At 46.2% G+C, this 24,434-nt stretch overlaps 1 protein-coding gene across 1 annotated transcript in view; it reads right to left on the bottom strand.

Moving 5' to 3' along the window:
• LOC147662003 (lymphocyte antigen 6E-like) overlaps positions 1-21,394 on the bottom strand; it is a 143,180-nt gene extending 121,786 nt beyond the window's left edge. The window contains exon 1 of the mRNA XM_086951191.1: positions 21,110-21,394. Coding sequence (XP_086807317.1) covers positions 21,110-21,158 — 49 coding nt within the window. The 5' untranslated portion in view covers positions 21,159-21,394. The remainder of the gene's footprint in view (positions 1-21,109) is intronic.
• Between the last annotated feature and the right edge of the window lie 3,040 nt (positions 21,395-24,434).

The following is a 24,434-nucleotide window of genomic DNA, read 5'->3' on the forward strand; positions in this document are numbered from 1 at the left end:
CCTACAGTGTCACTGGATCCGAAATGGATACCTTGGGAAAATTCTCTTGCTGCGGACGACGTGAAATACTATTTTGCTCCGCAATTCGAAAAACTGAATGATTTGACTTATGAACAAGAATATCCGCTGCCAATCAAAATTCTGCCTCTCCAACAATACTCCTGTATAATCTACACAGACAGATTTGTACAGCACTACAACGTAGAAAACAAATCCTACGATGCAGCCTGTGCGATTGTTAAAGGTCGCTGGCTGTGCGGTAAATTCAGACCGAAAATAACAAAAACTGAATCAGTTAGAAACTGTTCGGCTCAGAGAGCTGAAATCAGATCTTTAAAGATGGCGCTTGAAAATGCAGAACGTGAATTCCCGACACTAATCGTGTGCGATTCGCATTTTTGCATCAACTCTTACAATAACAAGTAACAGAGCTGGGTTCAAAATGATTACAAAGATGACACAGGTGCCACAATCAAGCATAAAATGCTTTGGAAACAGGTAGTTCTTTTACAGAAAGAACTACAAAAGACTCACGTGATACACACTGAGTCATCAACGTGATGGCGTTCACGTTGCAGGGAATTCATTGGCTAATACAGCCACAGCGGAAGCAACTAAACCGGCTTCCGTAGCCACAAAAAAGCGTTCAGAAAAATACATAGACGGGGAAACCAAGCTGGCAGTAAAAACGTCCGTAAAAGGCGACTGTGCAGCACTACCCGTGAACTATCCACTCAAATATGCATACGTAATTGATGCAAACTCCGTTCCTTTTGCTCGAATCCCTGGAGTGGGGGATAGGGTAATTCCAAACATGAACAGGAGAGTCTTCCTACTACAGGAAGCACATATGGGGTTGGGTCTGAGACACCACACAATCAGGGACTCTCTGAAAGAATTACAATCAGAGTACTGGTGGCCGGGAATGAGCGTAGATATTCATTATTTTGCAAAAAGTTATGAAGACTGCAAGAGAGATCGCAGTGGAGTACCGGTCAGCGTAGTGTCAGGAACCCTAATAGAAAGCATAAGGCGATCTATACGCATAATCAAACAAGAGAAATGCGTCCCATTGTATATCATTTAAGACTAAAATTCACTTAAAAAATGTGGCCCCAGGGCCCGGCTGACGCCAAAACGGTTATAAAAGATCTGCGAGTCTTTATCGGCACATACGCAATTGCCATGTTCCATTCTGACCAGGGTCCTGCTTTCAGCTCTCGAGCTTATAAGGAGGCCATGGCCAGCATGGGCGTTGGGTTGCGATACTCTTGTCCATCACACCCCGAAGGGAACAGTGTAGTGGAAAGAAAAAACCGGGACATAAAGCAATCTATAACAGCGAAGGTATTAGGTTCGGGTGATGGGTGGGTCAAACATTTAATAAGTGTCCAACTTAGTCTAAACAATTTGCCAAGAAATTCTCTAAAAGGTTTCAGCCCATACGAACTATTGTTCGGAACTAGAATGTACATTCAGGACTTAGATAGTCAGGTATCAGTGGTAGAAGATAAGAATAAAGACTTTGACATCAAAGATCGTTTGGCTGTTTTACAGGACTTGAATGAAACAAGAAAATCCATAAGCAACATAAAGTTAAAGCAACAGCCGACTACCACTGACGAGGCACCACCAGCCCCAGCAAGACCTGTCTGGAATCCAAAGATTGGGGATCTAGTCAGAGAAAAAATAGCGGTGATGAAGGAATTTGGGCCTTCTTACAGAAACGCAGTACCTGTCTTAGCAATCAACGGAACAAGATCAGTAGTACTACCGCCCCTTGCTGGTAAAAAGGAGAACAGAGTTGTATCAATCGACCTGGTAAAACCACAAGCATGTGGCCTATAATCAACAGTAGGCCCAGTGGACTCCCGAGAAACAACAGAATACCCAAACTTGCAACAATCCAAGAGGTTCAAACTGAAAGATTAATCACATTTGATAAACCTGCAGTGCACAGAGAGAGACTATGCAATAATGCCATGGAACTCGTGCCACTTGGAACACAGATTGAATCAGTTTGTCAAGAAACACCAGTCTACAATGATATGGCATCATATTGTGCTACCGAAAGACAAATTGAGAAAACAATTCCAACAATTGACAGAACTGCCTCTGGCTACTTCATCAATTTTGATAACTTTTCTGAAGATCAAAGCAACCCTGAAGTGATGCCAGAAACAAAGACTTTTAAAGAAAAAGCAACAGAACTCTTTCATCATATCAAAGAAGTATATCTGGATGCACCATTGATTGAGCATTGGATAATCTCAGGGGTACTTATACTCCTACTATGCCTAATTTTAGTTTTAATTTTAGGAAAGTTTATTACAGATCAATGGACACAGCAAGTCAGAACATCAACTTAGTCCTGAAACCACACAGATCATCCCACGTGAAGAAAATAGAACTATCAACAGTAAATGTCACAGCGATTCATATACCCGGCGGGGTAGTTTGGGACAAAACTGACTATGAAGTATATGGCCCGGTCGAAATCCTGAAATATCCTCACCAGTTCAAGGTTTCCTTAAGTGACTTTGTAAAACCAAGTACATTTTCTGATGATTGGGATTTTGAAAGTAATAATATGATGTCTGATTTAGTGTTGTCAGCGAGATTTACAGAACATGATTATTTACAAGGTTCGTCTAGTTATGAACAAATGTACTGCTTCTCACATTACGGAGATCATTACTTACATAAATCTGCACAACCTAGAAATGTTTTTAAATATAACCAATGGGAACATTGTGCTACTCCACCTAAAAGCAGTTCTAAAACATTCTATGATTAATTCCAGTACTTCTCAGGGTTTAACACCAGTGATGCAGAAACGTTTTATTATAAACTGTTGGATAAAACAGGGTTGAAAACAATGCTGACAAATACTAAATTGATATATTCAGAAGCATTTTATGAAAAAATGATGACATTTGGTTTTGATTTTTGAAGAAATAACATTGAAACAAAAACAATCTGGGGTACAAAAGATTGGCAGGTACAAGGCCTAGAAGCATTATTTTGAGCCTGCATGATCCCAGAACAAATATTGTTCTTAAGTGACACAATTCACCAAACATCCTGTCTTGGCCTAGCTAAGATTAAAGACCTTAACAAACCGTCTATTCCGAAACCAATACCTGATAATGCAACTACAGATATTGAACGTATCTAAAATTTTACATCTAAACAGAACACATCCTGATTGGACAAAGTGGTTAATCTGGCCTACTAACACAAACAACTGTCAAGATAGATTCCTGAATAAAACACAAGGGTTAGCAATGACCAGACCAGACCCTAGATACTCCCAGAGACAACATCCAGGGATGGTAACAACATACAGTGTAGGGAAGCTGTGCCTCGAATGGCTAGAAACATCTACACTGGCAGAAATTAAGCAACACTTATCTTTACTTAAAGATGGTGCTGATTTGCGCGATTTCATTCTGGGACCACGCAAAGAGCGTCAAAAACGTTTCATAGCGACCAGTATATATGCGGCTTACAACAAGGCTTGGAAAGTAACACAAATTGAAACAGCTGAAAAAATACGAGAAATTGATTGTATTAATTTGGAAAAATCACTTTCTGTTGTGGACAATGGGTTAATGACTCTGTCCTCCAGAATATATTCACTGGACAGTATTGTATCATCTGCCATAGATATAATAGATTAAGACTTGCTAATGTTACAGCATGGTCAGTCACAATTGCGTTTTATTGTACAGTTAGGCTGGACGCTGCAAAATCTTCGTTCAGGCTATGTGCCATGGCGTTTAATCAACACAACGTCATTGCTTTCAATCTTTAACCTTACTGATAAACAAATCAGCTTGGCACAGAAAGGAGCAGGCTATACAATCCTGAGCATCGAAAAACTTGAGAGATTACCATTGACAATGTCAGAAAGTCCTGTCATTGAATGGATAATACACGGGATTTCACAATTCCGATAACAACTTTCCGATTTAAAAATTGCCTTGAATACATACCGACTGGCCAGTATGAACGTTTGGGTAAAGGGTACATTAAGTCAGCATGGAATTTACCATACACACACACATGCTGTAGTGACAGCAAAAAAAATGTATTTCTTAGTGGTGAAAACTGCAAACATTCAACAAGCGGTATACTTTTGTGCCGGGGTATTAATTTACACGGGGCCTGTGAAGGAACTTCAAACAACCTTTCATGCCACCAACATGTCACACCTGCAACACAGATAGAGCCTTTCTTTAAGCAACTCTCTAACGGGAGTTACATTCTAATAACGGATCACAGCTGTTGCGGCCTTTTGCCAGGGAAAGCATATCTCGTACAAGTAACTTCCATGGTAAAATGCTATATGCAAGCATTGTTTCCAAACGGCCCTGGAGACTCCGAGACTCCCATATGGCCTTGTTTGAATGTCTCTTCTATACCAATTGATACTTTAAGCAGAATGAAGTCTGTGCTTTTGCAGACAACAGTGCCCAACACGTCATCAAAAAGAGACGTATGATCTCCAAGTTGCAAGGACAGCATCGGAGATTCATGACCTTTTATCAACAAATTGCTCCGTGCATTTCACAGAAATGCTTAGCAAAATTCTAAATATGTCAAGTGCCATAGGCATCCCAGGCGTATTTAAGACCATTTTTTCGGGACTGTTAACACCATTCAAAGCAATTCTAGGAATCATTCCTAATTTTGTCCATTCAGTCTTTGGCGGCATACCCCTGATTTTGGGACTTGTAGCAGGCATTTTATTTTTGACCCTCCTGCTCCGATATGGCAAGCCAAAATACAGACATGACTCCGGCAGGGATGGAAGAAATGATCCTAGCAATACGCTAGCGGGACCGCATAACTAGAGTCCTTGGATTGGCCAGGCGGAGAGATCTGAACATGACCTGGTTTCTTTCATTCCAGACCTATATGGCAGACCTGCATCTTACCTGTGCTTCGATGTATGCTATGCGGAGATGAATGCGTGTTGGACACCTGTCTTGCACTTCCATCAGCAGTACTAATGGATATCAATACTTTGCTAAGTCCTGTAACGGCTCACGCATTGTGTTGTCCCCAGCGGCTACCAATCCTGATGACGGCATTCGTTGAGAGTCCTGTGCTACGACTAGGTGGTGACAGTGGAGCAAGAAATAAAAGCAACATCACCCAGGTACGACCCTCTGTGAGCATTGCTGATCCAGACTTTGATGATAGCAATCATTCTCACACCTGCCAAGTTACAGCACTATCGAACTTGGTCGAACTGTCACCTGATTTTGTAGCCCAATTCCTTTAGAGCCTGTCTGATATGATGTTCTCCCCTGAACAGAAACAATAATTTTGAAAAGCTTTCCGACACACAGCGTTCCCATGAACTCTGAATTCGGCCTTCAGTTTTGATCAACAAAAACTACTGAAAAGCTTTGGAACTCTATTCCCCAGTTCACCAAGAATTTTTTTTTTTTATTGAACTATTTTCCAAAATATTTACCTTTTTTCTGGCACAAAATTCTTTGCTTAAAGTAGAACTATTCATAAAGAACATAACTTCTATTTTAGGTAGATCTAGAGACATAATAACTTTACATCAGCCTCTAGCACATGTTACAGCAAATGCATTTATATGTGATGAAATTATCTCCCCCTTCTTTTCTGTATAAAGAGATATTTCATGTGTATTTTTTTCGCAAAATCACTCACTGATTACATATGCTATAATTTTGAATGATTTCTATGCTTAAAGACGTACAGTACCTATATTTCCATGTATTTCAAATACGCCATTTCAAATGCAAATATGTATTTTGGGGTGGGTAATGTTACACAGGCATTTTATTGCTCTAGTTTTTAGTAATTTGATGGACATAAATTCATGGAGTGGGTGTTGTGTTCTAATCTACGACCCCGATCAATACTATGACCTTATGCCCCTATACGGCTATAATCCATTCATACCCCTATAATGGCATACACGATCAGAGCCATATTTCAGCCACATTTCTGAAACTCGCCTCTGCAGCTCATTACAGTAGATGACACAGCAGAAGCCACTATCTTAGATTCCTAGATTACACTCCGAGTTCTTCAACAAGATAAAACTCAGCAACCTGGGAAAGCCCCGCGTGCTATGTTTTGATTAGTAATAGAACTCTAATGAGCACTGAAAGGACAATCACTTCCTAGTGACATCTTTATTGACGTCTTATGTCCAAAAACTTACGTCAAACAAGGCACCTTTCAGGTATAAATAATACCAGCGTTGCCTTATTTATTTATTTATTTATTTATTTATTTTGAAAGTTTTATATAGCGCGAACAAGACCCTTGCGGGTATCAGAGCACTTTACAAGGTAAGTGTCTTAGATACATAGGTACAAGGTAAATAACATAAAGTTCAATGCTAGTCAATGAAAGTGTAAACATCCTATCGTGATACATAGGTATATGGTGCAGAACAAAACGTTCCTTGCACATCAAGCATAACATAGATACAATATCTAGGATACCTGTATGGACAGTAAACACTATATAGTTCCATGTAGAACAAACGTTGGGTCGCATAATAACAGTAGTCCATGCTCCAGTAAATTTAGCCATGAGCGATTTCACTTTTTTTTTTTAGATGCAGTAGTTTCTGGGGGCAGAGCATTCCAAATTCTGGGCGCCATCCCTGAAAAGGTTTGGTTGTATGTTTTCTTCTTGTTGAATCTTTGCGGTTTCAGTAAAAGGCTTTTAGTACTTCTTGAAGATCTGACCCCACATGAGGGCGCCAGTTTCTGTGCCAGATGGCTGGGTGCGTTGTGATGAATGGCTTTATGTGTCATAAATGCTATTTTCAGATGAATTCTGGCTTCAAAAGGTAGCCAATTAAGGGATTTTAGGTCAGGGGATATGTGGGAGCTTCTTTTGGAGCCAGTGATAAGTCTCGCTGCGGCGTTGATTGATGCTCTTAGAGGGGCCGTTGCAGCTCTGGGCAGGCCGCAGACAGAGACACTCCTGTATTTCTCTCTTTGTATGACTAGAGCTCGTACTGCCAGCCTGAAGTGTTTTCATGCAGCAGTTTTCTCAAAGTATTTATTTGTTATGTACCAGTGCCTAGACAGCCTTGTAGTACGTTAGAATTTAATAATGTTGTCCAGTTGGATGAGGAGTGGGTGTTATATTCCACAGAGGTACCCCAATATAGGTCCGACTACATCTCAACCTTTCACCTACATTCGTCCCTTCATTACATACATAACGGACTGCTAGAACTGACCCTTTACCTAGTTACGGTAATGTTTATAGAAGGTGGGGTTTTCCCTGAACAATAGCCTTATACATTATGCATTAGAATTCTTGGATTCTTGGAAACTCAGCATGACTACCATCTCCTGCATAGTGACTATGTACAAGGTTAATTCCCGACGTCATCCTAAGTCCGACAATGGCACAGCAAAGTATAATCCGTGGGGACACATTTGGTTATATAAACATCACATCTTGCTGAGATAGTTAGATGAGATCAGGAGTTCCTTGCCGAGACACTGATGCAAGACGCTGAGGTTCGTGCATACAGATACTCCAGCTCGCAGTGGTCTAACATCCCTTGCGGAGTGTCCAACTCGAGACCAAGATGGGGTCCCACAGTCTCTCACTTCAGGTAATGGGGTTGACTTTATTCTATAGGGATTCTTGGCTTAAAACCTACATACATGCTAGGTACACTTAGGTATATCTAGTTAGGGTAGCATCATAAGGGTACGCATTTTATTGTCATGTATTTTATATACTTGCCTGTATTCATGGTTATAGCAAAATGGTAGAAATCTACCATCCTTTTACTTTCTTAGTGCTTATAATCATTTATATCTAATTATGTCTAGTGGTTGTTTCAGCACACCTATTTACACTAGAATAACGGCTGTTTAATAAATGCTTATTGAAAAATGTCCATACCGTTTATTCTGTGCATCTCTCTGAGACTAAGTGAGCACGAGTGACTGAGCGAAAAGTAGTACACTGTTTCCACGGTCCTGAGGGATCAGGGTTGTCATGTTTGAATAGTTTGAATGTTTGAATAGTTGCCAAGAACTATTACCTCCCTGGTAAGAGGAGTTTCTAGTGGCAATGTGAGCGAGCTGGTACACTGGGCAACATACCCGGTGTGGTGGTATAGAATTAGTCTGACACCAATCCTACAGTGTATGTCATCTAAATGCGCAGATCTTATATAGGTTTATAAGAACTACATGACAATATTTATGTATATTTATATATATAGCAACACAATTCAACCAATCCGGTCGAAAAAACGGCAAGCACTCCGGTGTCCAGATGTCAAAGTCAATTTATTTTCAAACCCCCTTCACCCCCGACAGACACGTTTCGCTAAAAAGCTTCGTCAGTGTCAGTTTGTGCAAACATACAATCGCCATTTTAAACCCACCCAGCTTTTCAGTATCATCAACATAGATGATGGTAAAATGCATTGAAAGTGGCGGCCATCTTGTAGTGTGGTATTACATAGATTACACATTGTTTAAAATAGCGAAAATAAAGTGCTCAAGTGCAGAATTAAAACCGTTGACAGCAACAAACATTTCATTATTATTGTGCACACTCTATTCCATATAGATTATCAAATAGGATGTATCATTTCATCTACATCTGTTGAGATTGATTTCATTAGGATTCCCAGAGCTGTTATACTGGGTTGTATCCCCTGATACTAGAAAGTATTCACAAACTTCAAAAACTTTACAGTTTGTTTTCATTTTCGTTGTCTAGCCCTGTATGGGCTTGAATCCTACGTCTATTTGATATCAATATTTACATATTTACAAGGCTTTTCAAGGGAGTTTTGCAAGTATACAAAGTAAGACTGTATTTTCATTTTTAGTTAGCAAATTCAGGGCTGCACAGTCTCTCACTTCAGGTGATGGGGTTGACTTTATTCTGTAGGGATTCTTGGCTTAAAACCTACATACATGCTAGGTACACTTAGGTATATCTAGTTAGGGTAGCATCATAAGGGTACGCATTTTATTGTCATGTATTTTATATACTTGCCTGTATTCATGGTTATAGCAAAATGGTAGAAATCTACCATCCTTTTACTTTCTTAGTGCTTATAATCATTTATATCTAATTCTGTCTAGTGGTTGTTTCAGCACACCTATTTTACACTAGAATAACGGCTGTTTAATAAATGCTGATTGACAAATGTCCATACCGTTTATTCTGTGCATCTCTCTGAGACTAAGTGAGCACGAGTGACTGAGCGAAAAGTAGTACACTGTTTCCAAGGTCCTGAGGGATCAGGGTTATCATGTTTGAATAGTTGCCAAGAACTATTACCTCCCTGGTAAGAGGAGTTTCTAGTGGCAATGTGAGCGAGCTGGTACACTGGGCAACATACCCGGTGGGGTGGTATAGAATTAGTCTGACACCAATCCTACAGTGTATGTCATCTAAATGCGCAGATCTTATATAGGTTTATAAGAACTACATGACAATATTTATGTATATTTATATATATATATATATACATATATATTTTTACTCCAAAACGAACCTCCAATCAAGGAAAGATTTGGACACCCAGGCTTCTTGCAAAGAATTTATTTGGCAAGTAGAAAAACGAAGCGTTTCGCCATTATGGCTTGATCACGCTCGTCACACACTTGAAATCGCCATCTTTAAATACACCTCCTCATATCATAGTAAAAAACACCACTGTGCAATGAATCACAACATGAGAAAAACTGGTGGACATATTTGTATGGACATATATCTACAACATCCTAATGGTAGTATATCCTTTCTTCTCTGTGGCATATCGAAACGGCATATAAATATGCCATAATGAAATTTCATTGACATTCACAATAGCGGGCTGGCGAAAAATAAATGCAAAAACTAAAACACAGTATTCATCTAATACAATATAATGTTTGTGCCACAATCTATTGCATCAATCATGATCGTAACATACTACAAAATAATGCCACTATAATATTCATTAACGGGACAGTACACATCTGCACAAGTTTGTATCATGTGCTGCGTCATTGGTTCAACCAGTAGCGTCTAATCCTACGAGCTCGTTGATTCGCTCAATCTCGTCACCCACTGCTGCTAGGCAGCCATGCAACTAAATAGCGTTATCCATGCCCACTTGGGCTTTGCTTTAAAATGTCCATAGATAACGCTACTTAGCCACATGGCCACCCAACAACAATGTGATGGCGAGACTGAGCGAATCAAAGAGCTCAATGACGCAGCACATGATACAAACTTGTGCAGATGTGTACCGTTCGATGACTATGATGCGGATACTTGTAAAATATGCCCTAAAAGATAGTGCCAAATTATTGCAAGAAATCGATAGAATAACATTGGAAATCAGTCAACTTATGTCAAAAGAGGCTTTGGAGGAACATATTAAAAAGCTGTTGACTAAAATGGAGAAGTTAGAAGAAGAAATCACAGCCAAGAAGCAGAGGAAGTTCCTGCGCGATTATAAGGATTATCAATCGGGACGTACTCTTACATTTTAAAGGAAATATGATCACCTCTTTGAAAAGAAAACAGGTGCTGTGGCTACAATATCCAATGTTGGAGGAGCTACAAGAGAGATCAGTGAAGGTGATGTATCCGATGGCAATTTATCTGATGCCTCAACCTCTGGCCTGAATCAGGAAATTATGAGTGACCCCCAAAAGAAAACAAATAATTTCTTTATTACAATTCCAGCTGATAAGCCAAAACAGGACAGAATTCCAACAGGAAGGGGGAATCTCAGAGAGGACGGGGTCGAGGAAACAGAGGAAGAACAGGAGCAATCAACAAGCCAAAAAGAGGAGGAATAAACACAGCCAAAGCTCCAGTGGGAATGGAAACAAGGAGCAGGAAACAACAAAAAATCTGACTGTTGTGAATCTATCTCAGCGTACTCTTTCACTTGATGAAATTGAGACCCTGGCGCTAGGTCTTTCATTTTGGCCGTCCTTAAATATGAATTTTGCACTGACAAGGATTGACTTATTCCTGTTTTCGAGGAAATTGAAATTGAAGAAATGGTTCTGTACGAAACCAAAAGAACTTGGAACTATTAGTAATAGAGTCATTCAGAGTAATCTCAACATGTGTGATATTGAATTGTTACATGCTTTGAATGAAGATACTGAGGGCACAGAGTCCACACCTGATTGGGAGGCCTGGGGTACAGAATTGGGGGTTAATCCTGGATCCAGATTTAAACCCAAATCTATATTCTTGCCGAATGTACAGTGTGGAGCCATTGAGATTTTTGAAAAGGGAGTCTTGCAGGATTTACACAAAATATGTTACAGAAAAATAGCTTGTAACAAGAAGAATCTTACGGTTGATCAGTTTACCTCCATTGATAGTCTAAGAGCAGACAAGAGGATTGTCATTCGACAATCTGACAAAGGGGGAAATGTTGTGGCATTAGATAAAGGGAACTACCTGGAGGAAGGTCTTAGACAACTTAACGACACAACCTGTTACTGCAAGACTAATATGGATGAAATATTGAAATCCAACACTGTGTTCAGAGAAAAACTTGTAGAATGGAGGGAGAAGGTGCTGTTGGAGTGGGAGAAATATCATTACCTATATTGTGCCCATCGGAGAGTTCCCATTTTATATCTACTCCCGAAACTACATAAAGATCAGAGTAATCCACCGGGACGACCCATAGTTTTCTCCATAGGATCACTATTGGAGAACACATTGAAATACATTGACCACTATTTAAAACCTTATGTGGTGGCACTACCTTCCTACCTGAAAGATACTACTCACTTTCTAACTGCGATTGATGGAATACACTGGGAAAGCTATTACATACTTGTTTCCCTAGATGTGAGTAGTTTACATACCAGTATCCAACATAATCAGGGTCTAGATGCTGTCCAACACTTCCTTAAAACTAGATCAATTTCTTTGCTCCATCACTCTCAGATGATCATATCAATGATCGAGATCTGTCTGAAGAACAATTTTTTTATCTTTGATGACATCATGTACAGGCAGTCACAGGGCACGGCCATGGGAACCTGCTTTGCCCCCAGCTATGCAAATGTATTCATGGGCTGGTGGGAGGAGCAGGTTGTCACTGAAATGGCAGAATTTAACAACGTGGCCCTGTGACTGTGGTACATTGATGATATCTTTTTTATTTGGTGTGGGGATATAGCATCAGTGAAGAAATTCATTGACAAACTCAATCGAAGCACGTTGAATTTACAGTTTACTGAGCATAATTGAGCCAATTTGTTAAAAATTAACCCAGAAAAAAACGAGGTGCTCATTGTTCCAGCCCAAAATAGCCCTTGGTGTGAACTGTTCTGGCCCTCAGAATTAGGGGTGGTGCCGATCCCAGCACCAGCAGTAAAGAGCTTGGGCTTGAAGATCGATTCCGACCTATCAATGTCTAGCCAGGTATCAGCAGTGGTGGGTAACTGTATGGGCCTACTTAGGCAACTGCGGAAACTTGCTCCATTCCTCTCCACTTCAGCCCTACAATCAATTGTATCAGCTACGGTTATTTCCCGGCTAGACTATGGGAATGCCCTCTACTTAGGCATCTCACAGAGGCTATTGAGGAGGCTTCAAATGGTGCAAAATGACGCAGCCAGATTAATTTTCAGCCTCCCTATGCGTACGAGAGCCACCCCCTTACTGCATAAATTGCACTGGCTGCCTATCGAACAGCGGGTGCACTTTAAGAGCTTGTGCATAGCCCATAAAGCCCTTTATGGAGATGTGCCAAAATATATAAAAGACAGAGTACAAAAGTGCGTGCCAGGACGGGCTCTGTGCTCCACAGAGGCATGTAAACTAGCCTCCTCCAGATACAATCTCAAGACCAAAGGAGGCAGAGCGTTCTTGGTTTTCCTGCCATGGTTCTGGAACGACCTGCCTGAGTCCTTGCGCAGGGAATCAGCCCTGCTCCCCTTTAGAAAGTTTTTAAAAACCCACCTGTTCAGAGAAAAACTGATATCTGTTTAATCCTCCGTCCAGCAGTCATGCAGGGCCCTGCTCCTTCTTTAAGCGCTTAGAGACCAGTGGTAATTTGCGCTGTATAAAAATAAAATAACATAACATAGCATATCAGCAGGGATGTGATGGAATTTTTGGACGTGCTGTTGGAAGTCAAAGACAATCAATTGACAACCAAATTGTTCCGAAAGAGTACAGCTGGTAATAAGCAAGAGCGACATCGATGATAGCAATGGTGTGGTGAATACAGGAGCAGAACAGCTGTCCCTTGCAGAGCCCAGCAGATGCAAGCAGCCCACGGACGCTGCCCCTCCTCCTCCTTGACGTACTGAGAGAGACGCTGTCTTTTCTCCTGCTGAGAAAATCCAGCTCCGGCGTTCCCAGCCTACTATTGCGAGTGACTGGGATATCGAGTCCTGGAAGGAGATACAAGACCTCCAACATTCTATTTCAGAGGTATGGTGTTGACTAAACCCTTAGAGAGAATTCTTGAAGCAAACCTTGGCAAAACCAACTTAACTAAAACTGCTACTTACTTACTCCCTCCCAAGTATTAGGCTTAGGTCAGGTACACTGGGGTAGGCGTAGTTAGAAGCACCAGTTGAATATGTTAGTCAAATGTATATATGAATGTATATATTTTATTTATTTTAACCACTGTATGGCTAAGAAACCATATCAATGCTTTTACAGTATTATTTCGCAATCCTGATTTTACTGTACGCACTTTTTATAATAACTAGTCTTGCAATTGTGGCAATTCATTTCTCTTGCATGAGAGGAAAGACTGTTCAATAAATAATACCTTTTATTGAAAACGCCCGTCTCTCTATTCTCTGCATCTTGGTGAAAGTAATCTGCACAACTGACTGAGAAAAATAATTGTCTATTGTTTCACACGACTCTAGAGATTGACTCTTATTCTAAGGAGCAAAGTTGTCATGTTTATGCGGTTGTTGGAAAACTGAATCCCTTCTTGTCTGTACCAGGGAAGCTGATCACTTCCTATTCAGTCAAGAAAGTTTCCAGTGACCTCTGAGCTAGCTGGTACAAACCCAATTAAGTTTAGCATAGTCAGTAGAGACCTGGAAGACCGCACTTCTACGTCTATACTACTGTTTATGTTATTCCAATGCGCAGGGCCTATAGGGAAAATAGGAACTACACTACAACACCACCCCAGACAGGAGATAGTGGATTGGGGCAGGGAGGGCTGAATGAAACTAGACACTGCCTGGGGCGCACAAGGCGTCCCATGCATAGCCCAGTTCAAACCGGTGCTGGGGCACTCCAGCCCCAGCTCTGGCGCGAAACTGGACAAAGGGAAATGGGTGTAACCACCCCCTTCCTGGGTCCCACCAATAGGAGGGACCTAGCAGGTGATCCAGCCCCTAGATTTGGAATAAAGGTAGGAGCTGTGCCAATGCAAACTAGATCATCCTGACTGAAACTTTGAAATGAAACTATGGACCCTTCGACATCCTACTCAACGTAGAAGACTGGAGAATCTCCCTTGTGGTCAAGGAGTGGCCATCCTGTGCAAGCAGACACCGTCAGCCCATCAAAACTTTCTTTGCCATCATATACCAGGCCAACTTCTCACATATGCCCTCAAGTCCCTCATGGGGACGCTAATTAAACTGGGGGCCTCGTTGAAGCCATCTGGCTCTGTAAATCACCAGTAAAACATTGGGGCGGCCCACTGCCATCCGGGGCCACCCTAAATGCACCCCTACCACTGTGTAGCGCACTGGCACCAACACATGCCCCTGCAGGGCCCCCCAGCCCGTTCACTCACGGGGCTGCTTCTCCTTTGGCGGGGCTCCTCCGGGCAGGCGGCGGGACATCTTCTGTGTTTGCGGTGGGGGCAAGCACCGGCAATGTGCCTTGTGCCCCCTCCGCTGTTTACCACTGCTGGCTGGCACCCACTGGGCTCTCCCTCAGCATTTGGGAGCCCCGCACGGCAGGCGCCCACATCCTTCTTTGGTGCAGCGCTCGGTGTTCACCCAGACCTCCTCTTGGGACCCAGGACTCCTTCCTCATGGCCACTCGGGGAGGCGGAGTAGGCTCCCATCCTCCCCACGCAGCACCAGCTTCCGGACGCCTTTCCTCTTCCATCCGGCGGTCTCACCCACAGTCAGGCGGGCCGCGGACGCGTCCGCTAATGCAAATTCTGGAAAAGTGGCGGGGTTGGGCACCCGTGCATATTCAAATATAAGGGCAAAATGAGGGGTGGGCTCCCTCTAAGTATCGGGCTATAAAGCAGGGTGGGCTCCTGCTAATCAAGATATAGGAGTAGCGGCCATAATGCAGGGTGGGCACCTGCAAAGTATGAAAGGAGGGGGGAATCCCTACGAGGGGGGCTCCCTCAGCCCGGAGCTGCAGCGCCATGCTGCTCAGCCCCCAGGTTCTCCCTTTCCCAGGGAGGTTAAACCAAAGCGCCCAGTCCCAAAATAAGGCGCAGGTAGGCTGTAACAAGCCTTGGTAAAGTCCACATAGGAGCAAATAGGTCCCAGAAGTCCTGGGCAGCAAAGATGGAGCAACACAGCTCCCAACAAGGAAATTCCTCCAGCATCCAGGGGCTGGGTAGGGCCCAGGGAGGCAAGCCTTCCCCTGGGCCCCAGCAGCAGCACGCCCCTGGCAGATTCAAGTCAGGAAACAAGAACATTTTACATGAGGTTACAGCATCTTTTTATACACACATTTCCTTTGTTGTCAAAGGTGCGGGCAAGGGGCGAACCAGATGCAACTGGTTCCTGAGCCCTTTGTTTTGCTCAGCCCCTCTGCCTATTCACAGGATGGATCAGGGACATCAGACACACCACAGGGGGTGGAGCCAGCATTGTGGAGGGCAGGCCCAGCCCTATTCAGGTCCCAGGTGCAACCCCTCCCTGCCATCAACATGCAGATCTCCCCATTCACCACCGGGCAGACCCATCCTGACTCCTGAAGCCAGGCACACCAGCCAGCTCCAGCCAATCACAAGCCAGGCAGTCAAATCACATTCACTGCACAGACATGAAAGTGGCACTTCTACACTAGACACATTAAATCTGCGCACATCATCACACAGCATTTAATCTCATGAGTTCGCACATACCAAACTCGACCCTGCACTCCCCACACATCAGGAACTACCATGGACACACAGACTACCTATGCATTCCTATGGGAGGGCAGGCCAATCTCACCACACACACTCAGAGAGCGCACGCACTTTACAATGGGCCACAGTGCTAAAGTGCGCAACGACCAGAAATCACTATAATTATGGGATATTAAAAGGCAAAAAGTTCAGGGGTGAACCTGCCAAAAGGGCCAAGTCCAACAACCTCATCTGGTAAGGTCCCTCTCGTCCGCTTGCACTGGGACCTTTGGCAGGCTTGTTTCCCCCCTGCCTGGGCACCTCGCATACCCCATGCCCTCTGACCCGCTGCCTTGCACTTAGGTTTGTGTGCACCCCCAACAAGCACTGGTGGAAGTGTGTAAAATGAAAGTAGGGAACTGTAGTGCTGCCTGCAAGTGGGGGTGGGTGAGAATGCATGGGGGTGTTAGGTAGGGTGACCAGACGCCCAGGATTTCCCCGGACAGTCTCAGCTTTCAGGGTGAGAAAAAGGAAAAAGGGCCAAGGTGTGGCTAAAATAAACAAAACATTTTGTAATATTTTTGGGTATTTCACCTTAAGGCAGGGTTGCAACTAGACCCAAACTTCGGGGGGGGGGGGAGGGTCTAACGCTCCCAGCTAGGGTCTGCTTTAGCACTGGTCGCACACAATTCAACAGTCTTTTTTGTTGCCCCCACCCCCATTTCCTCCTCCTCCATGAATTCCCTCACTGCCACTCACCAACGAAGCACCTCATCTCTCTATAGCACCTTTTTGAAAAACATTCTCTTTTTTTATGCGCTACTCATGGTTTATTCACACTCAGTTCCATGATCTGCATGGGACACATTCTTTGTAGCAGGCACATTAACCCTCTGCGCTGTGTAAGTGGCAGGAGTGCCCCTGTGAGTGCACGGTGAGCGATGCGACAGTGTGAGAGGAGGGTGAGAGGAGCGAGTGCAGGGTGAGTGAGGTGACCATATGAATTTGGGTGCAGATGTAAGTGCAGAGTGGTACGAATGAATGTATGGTTACTGATGGGCTTGTTTGAGTGAGATTGCAGAGTGAGCAGTGACGGGGACAGGTGAGTGAAGTGTCTCATGAGTGCAGGGGGGAGTAGTGGGCTCCGGTGACCACAGGATGAGGAATAGAGTGAACAGCACAAGTGCATTGTGAGTGTAGGTTGACCATTGTGAATGTGGGGTGAGTGGGTGAATGGTGTGACTCAATGGTTGTGATCAGTGTGAGTGCAGGGTGAGCGGGTGTTCAGTGTGAGTGCATTGTGATCGCTGTGAGTGCAGGGAGAGCGGGTGATCACTGTGAGTGCAGAGAGAGCGGGTGATCGCTGTGAGTGCAGAGAGAGCGGGTGATCGATGTGAGTGCAGAGAGAGCGGGTGATCGCTGTGAGTGCAGGGTGAATGCTGTGAGTGCAGGGTGATCGCTGTGAGTGCAGGGTGATCGCTGTGAGTGCAGGGTGATCGCTGTGAGTGCAGGGTGAATGCTGTGAGTGCAGGGTGATCGCTGTGAGTGCAGGGTGATCGCTGTGAGTGCAGGGTGATCGCTGTGAGGGCAGGGTGATCGCTGTGAGGGCAGGGTGATCGCTGTGAGGGCAGGGAGAGCAGGTGATCAGTGTGAGTCCATGGTTGTGATCGCTGTCAGTGCAGGATGAGTGGGTGATCAGTGTGAGAGCAGGGAGAGCGGGTGATCACTGTGAGTGCAGAGAGAGCGGGTGATCGCTGTGAGTGCAGAGAGAGCGGGTGATCGCTGTGAATGCAGAGAGAGCGGGTGATCGCTGTGAATGCAGAGAGAGCGGGTGATCGCTGTGAGTGCAGGGTGATCGCTGTGAGTGCAGGGAGAGCAGGTGATCAGTGTGAGTCCATGGTTGTGATCGCTGTCAGTGCAGGATGAGTGGGTGATCAGTGTGAGAGCAGGGAGAGCGGGTGATCGCTGTGAGTGTAGGGAGAGTGGGTGATTGCTGTGAGTGTAGGGAGAGTGGGTGATTGCTGTGAGTGTAGGGAGAGCGGGTGATCACTGTGAGTGAATTGTGATAGCTGTGAGTGCAGGGAGAGTGGGTGATTGCTGTGAGTGTAGGGAGAGCGGGTGATCGCTGTGAGTGAATTGTGATCGCTGTGAGTGCAGGGAGAGTGGGTGATTGCTGTGAGTGTAGGGAGAGCGGGTGATCGCTGTGAGTGAATTGTGATCGCTGTGAGTGCAGGGAGAGTGGGTGATTGCTGTGAGTGTAGGGAGAGTGGGTGATCACTGTGAGTGTAGGGAGAGCGGGTGATCACTGTGAGTGTAGGGAGAGCGGGTGATCACTGTGAGTGAATTGTGATCACTGTGAGTGAATTGTGATCGCTGTGAGTGCATTGTGATCGCTGTGAGTGCATTGTGATCGCTGTGAGTGCATTGTGATCGCTGTGAGTGCATTGTGATCGCTGTGAGTGCAGGGTGAGCAGGTGAATGGTGTGAGTGCAGGGTGAGCAAGTGAATGGTGTGAGTGCAGGGTGAGCAAGTGAATGGTGTGAGTGCAGGGTGAGCAGGTGAATGGTGTGAGTGCAGGGAGAGCAGGAGTGCAGGGTGAGCAGGTGGATGGTGTGAGTGGAGGGTGAGCGGGTGAATGGTGTGAGTGCAGGGTGAGCAGGAGTGCAGGGTGAGCAGGTGGATGGTGAGCAGGTGAATGGTGTGAGTGGAGGGTGAGCGGGTGAATGGCGTGAGTGCAGGGTGAGCGGGTGAATGGTGTGAGTGCAGGGTGAGCGGGTGGATGGTGTGAGTGCAGGGTGAGCGGGTGAATGGTGTGAGTGCAGGGTGAGCGGGTGAATGGTGTGAGTGCAGGGTGAGCGGGTGAATGGCGTGAGTGCAGGGTGAGCGGGTGAATGGCGTGAGTGCAGGGTGAGCGGGTGGATGGCGTGAGTGCAGGGTGAGCGGGTGGATGGTGTGAGTGCAGGGTGAGCGGGTGGATGGTGTGAGTGCAGGGTGAGCGGGTGAATGGTGTGAGTGCAGGGTGAGCGGGTGAATGGTGTGAGTGCAGGGTGAGCGGGTGAATGGTGTGAGTGCAGGGTGAGCGGGTGAATGGTGTGAGTGCAGGGTGAGCGGGTGAATGGTGTGAGTGCAGGGTGAGCGGGTGAATGGTGTGAGTGCAGGGTGAGCGGGTGAATGGTGTGAGTGCAGGGTGAGCGGGTGAATGGTGTGAGTGCAGGGTGAGCGGGTGAATGGTGTGAGTGCAGGGTGAGCGGGTGAATGGTGTGAGTGCAGGGTGAGCGGGTGAATGGTGTGAGTGCAGGGTGAGCAGGTGGATGGTGTGAGTGCAGGGTGAGCGTGTAAGTGAAGGGCGAGAGTGAGGAGTGAGTTGTCTGATGCAGGGAGCACTCCCAGACACTTGCAGTAACTCAGCATGCTATTGGCTGTGCTGTAGGGTTTCAGATACAAGTTAAACTATTGCTACTGCGGCATTAATCAGGGATCGAGGAAATAAATAATGTGCTGATTCTGCAACAAACTTCCAGTCTTGTGTTTGGGGGTGCGGCTCATTCTTTTAATGTCCCAAACAGTACAAATAAACAATCACCTAAAGCCCTATACTCAGCACATATCCGAGCTCACTTCCAGGAGCAAATCTGCACAGAAAGCTCTGTGTGTCCCTAGGCTGCCTGGATGAGCCAAGACTGATGATTCCAGGGAACAGGCAGCGCAGTCACATTGCAAATGAAACGGGCTTTTCTATTCCTCACCCTATTCAGTGTCGAGAGAGGTCTTTGCGGGCTCTTTAAACAGCACGACTGGCATTCCCTGCTTCATAACCCTCTTCATGAGATGCAATCTCACACTACAGCAGGAAATGTAAAGTACACATGCAAGGAATGGGAAGAGTGGGGGCCCGGGGGGGACTGGAACCAGGAAAAAACACTAGACCTTGTTTGCAAAGGTTTACGAGGGAATGTAAATATGCAAAGTGTCTTGAAAGAGCGGTGAAGAATTCCGGCGTGCCGGAAAAAGAAAGAAACAGACTCTACCCAGAGCTCGATCTTGAGCCCCCCCTCCCCCCGCACACGACAGGGGGGGGGGGGCTGAAGCCTCCAGGCAACTACATGTAAGACAAGGCACGGCTTAATTTAAAAATACACACACACACACATACAATCGGGGTTGGTGCGTGCATTGGTGACAGTGATTGCTGTGTTTAGCGCTGCGAGGGACCAGCCCCTGGCATACAGCGCTGTGAATACGGGAGTCTTGTTTTGTAATCTTGCATCACACACAGAATATAAATTCGGCCGCTACAAACTACGCAAAAAGGCATCAGATCCATAGGGCTTCCGGAGCACGGACTGCAGGGGCGCCCGGAGCGGGCGCAGCCCCGTGGTTCAACGCCCGGTGCTCAGGATCACACGTCTCGCCGCTCGGCCGGGGCTCCCTGCACTAAAACTCACTCAGAGGGAAGGTGCGCGTCTGGAAGCGTCCGGATGAACGCCCCTGCCGGGGTCTGGCCCCTTTACACGTGTAGAGATTGGATATCTGCTGGCAGCTGCTTCCGGGCAGGGGGGCTCGTCCAGCCGTCGGCCCCGCCCCGGGATTCACAGCAAGGAGACCCCCCTCTGCCCCCTCCTGCCTGACCCTCCAGCAGACACAGCCCTCCTGAATTAAAGCTATATGGGGGCGTCGTGGCCCTCGGATCCCACCTATGCACACATATATGTACAGATACACATCAGCAGCAGCACCCGGGCAGGGGGGCTCGTCCAGCCGTCGGCCCCGCCCTGGGACTCACGGCAGACGCTGCCCCTCTTAAATGACAGCTGTAGGGGGCGTCGTGTCCCTCGGATCCCACCCGCTTCGAGCAATGCACACAGAAATAAACAGATAAAGATCCGAAGCTGCGGCAGGACAGAAACACACCCCATGGATGAACCTCAAGTGTCCTCACCTCACAAGACCCTATAAAGGACCCCCCCCCCCCCCCCCCCGCAGTACAGGGCAGATAAGGAAGACAGGAGACCTCACCTGTGCCCACGAGGGCCGCGGCTAGGAGGCAGCCCAGCACCGCCTGCATCTTATCGGGGGTCGAGGGGACGGCAGCACCGGCGTGTGCGCTGCCCGTGTGATGGGTGTCCGCTGCCCGTGTGATGGGTGTCCGCTGCCCGTGTGATGGGTGTCTGCTGTGATGGGTGTCCGCTGCCCGTGTGATGGATGTTTGGTGCACGTGTGTCGTGTGCACGTGTGTTGTCTGCACAGCGCCCAGGTGCGCTCCGCCCGTCAGTCTGCCTCCTCCCCTCCTCGGGGGTGTTTTGCTGTGGGGTGGGTGTGTCGGCGTGACGTCAGAGGGTGGGCTCACTATAGCCTCTTCTCTCTGCTGCCCGCCGTGTGTCAGCAGCGCGCGACTGTCCCTGGACATTCTGGGCAAAGCGCCTTATTGTTAGGCCTGGCACCGAGGCACTAGGGGACCCTGCGAGGTGCCCCTGGCACCGACCCCCAGCACCAGCGGCATCTCACCGAGGCGCTACACAGCAGCACATATATATCACTAGCTCTCAGGCACACGCAGGCCTGACTTGGAACAACTTTAATCCGTGAACCCTTTACATTGGGGGTCATGGCGTGGCAACCAAAAATGGTGGGGTCATGGAAAATAGTTTTAACAGATATACATATATGTATTTTTTTTAAACTGCACTGAAAAATGGCCAAAAGATGAATGTAACGGTAAGTCTGTTGTGGCTGAATTGGCCACAAAGTCTTCATTCAGTGCTTTATTAAATGGAAAAAAATAAGTGCAGGTGCTCATCAAATTGAATAAGGGGTGTGGCTAGTGGGCGGGGCTAGGGGCGGGGCTATGGGTGGGATATGATAAAATGTCACTCCTTCCTTTTGTATTTGCATTGTCCTTGTTGGTAATGTCAAACTCCCCATACGTCCCTCTGCACATGGCTGGGGATAGACGTCCTCCAGCGCCCGGCCTTGGCGGAGTGGAGGCCAGGAGTGGACACTGGCGCGCGGAGCTGGAGCAGTCTGCTTACATTGCCAGTGCTTGTTTGTGGAAGCAAGACAAGATATGAGCGGGAACATACTATGGGCTGGCAATGTGATTTATCTGTGGCGGGTTGCATTGCCCAGGTGAAATGCGAACCTTGCTTGGTGGGTTAAAAACACAAACTTGTTATTAAAATAAAGAGCTGGTGCAGACTTCGATAACTGCTGAATATTCCAACAAATGCAGAGCGCCGGGGACGCTGGTGAGAGGCCTGGGAGAGAAGGGGAAAGCTTCAGGAAGAGGCCTGCTGAGATGTGCGGGGGGTCAGCAGGCCTGCCCGGCCCTTGCTTTGCTTTCCAATGCTCCTTTTCCTACTGAAGATAAATATTTTTACACAGACTTGGCGACGAGACACCAGGCCCGCCTTGCGTGCATTATTTCTCCGGCCCCCCCCAAAGGAAGCACCCGGATGTGTGCCAAGGTTTGATCACGTGGCTTCACATTTGCTGGCATGGCAGCAGTCATCTGTAACTGACTGCACCGGGTGATTTAAGGCAGAGCAGGAACAGAGCTGCTGCTTGCAACATATTTGTGTGTTTTAACTGCTGAGTGTCAGATGTGAGTTGGGCTGAAGGTGCCAAAAACCAGGGAGAGGAAGGCAGCCAATGAAGGCGTGTGAGGAGGAAACATAGACGTTTAACGTGAAATTTAAGAACAATAATTTCTTGTCTGTCAGAAGTGTGTTCTGTATTTCCTGCACTCCCCTTCAATGCATTGTGATAGCCCATGGTCAAGGAAGTCTGCTAACTCTGTTTTGGAAGAGCCCGGCTCACAAACCCTGATCCCCTCCCCCCACCCTGTTGCGCCAAACCCTGTGGCATATTTACAAGCACCTTGCGCCACTTTTGCGTCACTTTTCCCATGTTAAATCTGCCCCCCCTGTGTGTATTTTGGCACGCCAAGTGCCTGGACCGGGAGTGGTGTAGTCCCCAAACGCCCTGGCCTGCTCCCCAATAGGACCGTCTCTAACACTCACAGCCAATTCAATAGTAAAATATTCTCAATAAGAATGATAAACACACGGTAACGTTTGGTAAATTTATATAAGAAACGAATCGGAAAGTGTGGGAAAGTGCACCTTTGTGACATGTTTTTCGACTGATGTGCACTGGGTCCCTGCTAACCACGCCCCAGGGCCACTGCCTTTTCCCTTCAAACTGCAAAGATGTTGAGCTGTCCCCAATTGGCAAGGACTTTGTCACCCCTGTAAGTCCCTAGTAAATGGTACCCTTGGTACCCAGGACATGGGTACTAAAGTGGGTCGCTATGGCTGCATCATGTATTGTTTCATCCTAAGGACCCTCACCAAATCCATGCAGACTACCACCACAGGCGGCGTGACAGGGTGCAGACCATGGTGAAAACACGACATGGCAAACACGCTGTGTGCCATGCCCACAGACACTGCATACAATCTATGTAAGTCCTCATTTACCGTGCTCTTCACGGTCTGGGTGCTGAGGACATTGGATCCCTTGTATCCTTCTACACTCCCGGCAGGGACCTGCGGTCAGCTCATAAGAATCTTCTGATTACACCTCGAATTGCCAAGGCAAGGTGGGGGGGGGGAGAGCTTTTTTCTCCCTTGCCCCCAAACTGTGGAACACGCTTCCCATTAATCTTAAGGCCCAGCCGTCTCTTGTTCTTTTTCAAAAAAATCTTAAGACCTGGCTCTTCTCAGAATCCTACCTGTAAGCTGTTCTCTTCTGGGTTGCTTTTTTGATCTTTCAGCTTGTTTCCACCATCTGCGCCTTGATGCTCCGGGTTAAGTAGCGCCATACAAATTTACCTTCATTCATTCATTCATTCATTCATGTAAGTGACCCCTAGAGCAGGCCTTACAGCCCTAAGGCAGGCTGCATTATATTCCATGTGAAGACACATCTGCATGAGCAGATATGCCCCTGTGATATCTAGTTCAATTACAGGATATTACAAGTGAACAGGAAGCCATTTTAAGTATACGTACTGGGCACACGTCATTACGAGTTCCCAAGCTATACAATGGCTTCTCTGATACCTATGCAATTTAGCATCAAACACCTAATCTTAATAAATCTGTACTGTTGCCAGTACTAGATTTATTATGCCATGCACCCAGAGGGCGCCTGAGGGGTGCCCTCTGAAAAACCTTCCAGTATCTAGTGTGCTGGCTGAGGACAAGTTTCTGACCCCCTGCAGGTGACGGCCGTGTCTTCAGAGGTCAAAACAAGGACAGCTCTGGAGGGAGGTGTTCTCTCCTCCTCTGGCAGGATGGCTACTGATTTAGCATTTCAAGGCCAGAGGCTTCAAACCCCC

Source organism: Lissotriton vulgaris, unplaced genomic scaffold (assembly GCF_964263255.1).
Source record: "Lissotriton vulgaris unplaced genomic scaffold, aLisVul1.2 SCAFFOLD_2262, whole genome shotgun sequence".
Lineage (NCBI taxonomy): Eukaryota > Metazoa > Chordata > Amphibia > Caudata > Salamandridae > Lissotriton > Lissotriton vulgaris.